This window comes from Cicer arietinum, chromosome 7 (assembly GCF_000331145.2).
Source record: "Cicer arietinum cultivar CDC Frontier isolate Library 1 chromosome 7, Cicar.CDCFrontier_v2.0, whole genome shotgun sequence".
NCBI classification, from domain to species: Eukaryota; Viridiplantae; Streptophyta; class Magnoliopsida; order Fabales; family Fabaceae; genus Cicer; species Cicer arietinum.
In genome coordinates, this window is record NC_021166.2 from 2,110,163 (window position 1) to 2,112,660 (window position 2,498).

General features: G+C 38.1%; 2 protein-coding genes across 2 annotated transcripts in view; one reads left to right on the top strand and one right to left on the bottom strand.

The window, feature by feature from the left end:
* LOC140921079 (uncharacterized) overlaps positions 1 to 1,165 on the bottom strand; it is a 1,765-nt gene extending 600 nt beyond the window's left edge. The window contains exons 1-3 of the mRNA XM_073370907.1: positions 1,053 to 1,165; positions 910 to 1,000; positions 10 to 817 (exon numbers count right to left, since the gene is read on the bottom strand). Of these exons, the coding sequence (XP_073227008.1) occupies positions 10 to 817; positions 910 to 1,000; positions 1,053 to 1,165 (1,012 nt within the window). The remainder of the gene's footprint in view (positions 1 to 9; positions 818 to 909; positions 1,001 to 1,052) is intronic.
* Positions 1,166 to 1,255: 90 nt separating this feature from the next.
* Positions 1,256 to 2,498, top strand: part of LOC105852458 (uncharacterized) — a 2,098-nt gene continuing 855 nt past the window's right edge. Inside the window, exons 1-3 of the mRNA XM_073370908.1 lie at positions 1,256 to 1,370; positions 1,697 to 2,128; positions 2,213 to 2,456. Of these exons, the coding sequence (XP_073227009.1) occupies positions 1,256 to 1,370; positions 1,697 to 2,128; positions 2,213 to 2,456 (791 nt within the window). The remainder of the gene's footprint in view (positions 1,371 to 1,696; positions 2,129 to 2,212; positions 2,457 to 2,498) is intronic.

Below are 2,498 nucleotides of genomic sequence, written 5' to 3' on the forward strand. Positions count from 1 at the left end.
CAGTCCCACATGTACGATGTCGTCGAACTCGTCTAGCTCTCTGAACAAGTTGCGGTTCTTCCGGTTCATCGTCATTTTGATCATTTTCTTCAATGTAAGCTGTAGATGGATTAGAACCACTGCCACCTGGTTCCATTACATTTTGGGATTGTTGATTATACATTGAATCAAATACAGCATATGCCGACTCAGGAGTTGTGCACTGAGTTCCAAACAAATTATAGAGAAGCCCATCTTCTGTCGGATAACCGGGTGTTGGTATTTCTGGCACCGACGGAACGTAATACTGAGATGGTGGTGGATCATAAAATGGAACTTCAGTAGCGACGTGTATATGAGGTGATGATGAAGACGGTCCTGCTGTGTATTGGTGTTGTGGGGTTGATTGGGAGGTCGATTGCACACGAGGATATGACGGCGGTTGTAAACGGGGATCACGAAGATATTGTTCTACAGATATAAACAATTTGGTGTGTTGTCTAAACCAAATCATATATTTTGTGCTATGACATAAAACACCTTGTACGATGTTACCTTGCAACACGTAATTATGGCGCTCATTCCAATGGTTTATTTCTTCCCTCCAAACCCAAGTCCAATTATCATCAATCCCACGCCTCATGTCGACCTCGTGATACGATTTCATGTCCTCTGGTGGTTGTGGTATTTGTTGATGTAAACCAAACTGGAGTGTGACCCTATCTGTATGATGTTTTTCAACAATATGATAACAGAGTAGATAAGTACATGCACTCCAAGTGGCCCTATCTTCTTCTGAAACTTCATGTTGGAACCCGAGATAAGGTCTCCAATAAAACTGACATGTAAAAAATAAGCTAAAGTAATTATAACAAGTATAAATAATAAAATATTTAAAAAAATTCAAATAAATGTGATTTAATATATTACTTCCTCAACCATCATGTGATCAATTGTTTTTCGATATCCTTCTACGTCGTTATGAGGAACTTTAGCAAAATTTAGACCACCAGAATTAAACCTGTCGAATATAATAAAAACAAAATGGTTAGGAAAGAATAAAGCGATCAAACAAATTTATGGCAACTGGGAAGAGTCTTACAATCAACTTCCACAATGGTTGTTGGTTATGAAAACGTTTGCTCCAGGAACTCAAATAGAAATGGAAACCATCCCAACTTATCATGAGAATAGTTTGATAAATGGGATAACGATTTTTCATAGACTATTTTGGGCTTTCGTTCCGTGTATATCTGCGTTTAAATTCTGCAAACCAATGGTACAAGTTGATGGGACTTGGCTGTACGGCAAGTACAAAGGAACTCTATTGGTAGCAGTTGCACAAGATGGGAACGACAACGTAATTCCTATTGCTTATGCTATTGTGGAAGGTGAGACAAAAGAAGGTTGGAGTTTCTTTTTGAGAAATTTGAGAAAATTTGTCACTCCACAAGCCAACATTTGTTGGATTTCCGATAGACATGAATCTATTAAGAGTGCTTATAATAATCCGAATAATGGGTGGCAAGATCCTCCGTCAAAGCATATGTTCTGCGTCCGACATATTGCACAAAATTTTACAAGGGAATTTAAAGACAATGCTTTGAAGAAAAAAGTTATTTCTATGGGTAATAGTTTCATTCTTAATTTTTATAATTTTCTTAATTTTTAATAATTTTATTCTCAATTTATATAATTGTCTAATGTTTTAATACAGGTTACTCTATCAACGAGCCTACATATCGATACTACCGTAGAGAAATCGGCATGCTAAATCCGGATGCTTTGAAATGGTTAGACAACATACCTCGACAAGATTGGATTCAAGCATTCGATGGAGGTAGTCGTTGGGGTCAGATGACAACCAACCTTGTGGAGTCAATCAACGCAGTATTAAAAGGCCCGCGCAACCTTCCCATCACTACTTTGTTGCAATCGACTTATTTTAAAACAGGGACACTATTTCCAACCATGGGAAAACAACACGCATCGATTTTAGCTTCTGGTCAGGTATACACAAAACCTTGCATAGATTTTATGAAATTGGAAATAAGTAAATCCAATAGTCATAGGGTGGATAGTTTTGATCGGAGCAACCATACTTTCATGGTGCACGAGACAGTGGTTCCAAGAGAAGGGCGACCAATTGGTCATTTCAGTGTAAACCTTTCTAACAAGTGGTGCGATTGTGGAATATATCAAGCTAAACATATGCCTTGTTCACATGTCATAGCAGCATGCTCTAGCATAAAGTATAATTATTGGAGCCTTATACCTGATGTGTATAAAGTGGAATCGGTATTAAAAGTCTATGATGAAGTGTTCCAACCCATACCAAACCAAAGATATTGGCCACAATATGAAGGTGTTAAGGTGTATCACAATCCACTAAGTCGGAGAGTCGCGAAAGGTCGTCCAAAGAGCAAACGCATTAGAACAGAAATGGACAGTAAAGAAAGAGAACCAAGAAAATGCGGGTTATGTCGGGTCTCTGGTCATACTAGAAAACATTGTCCAAA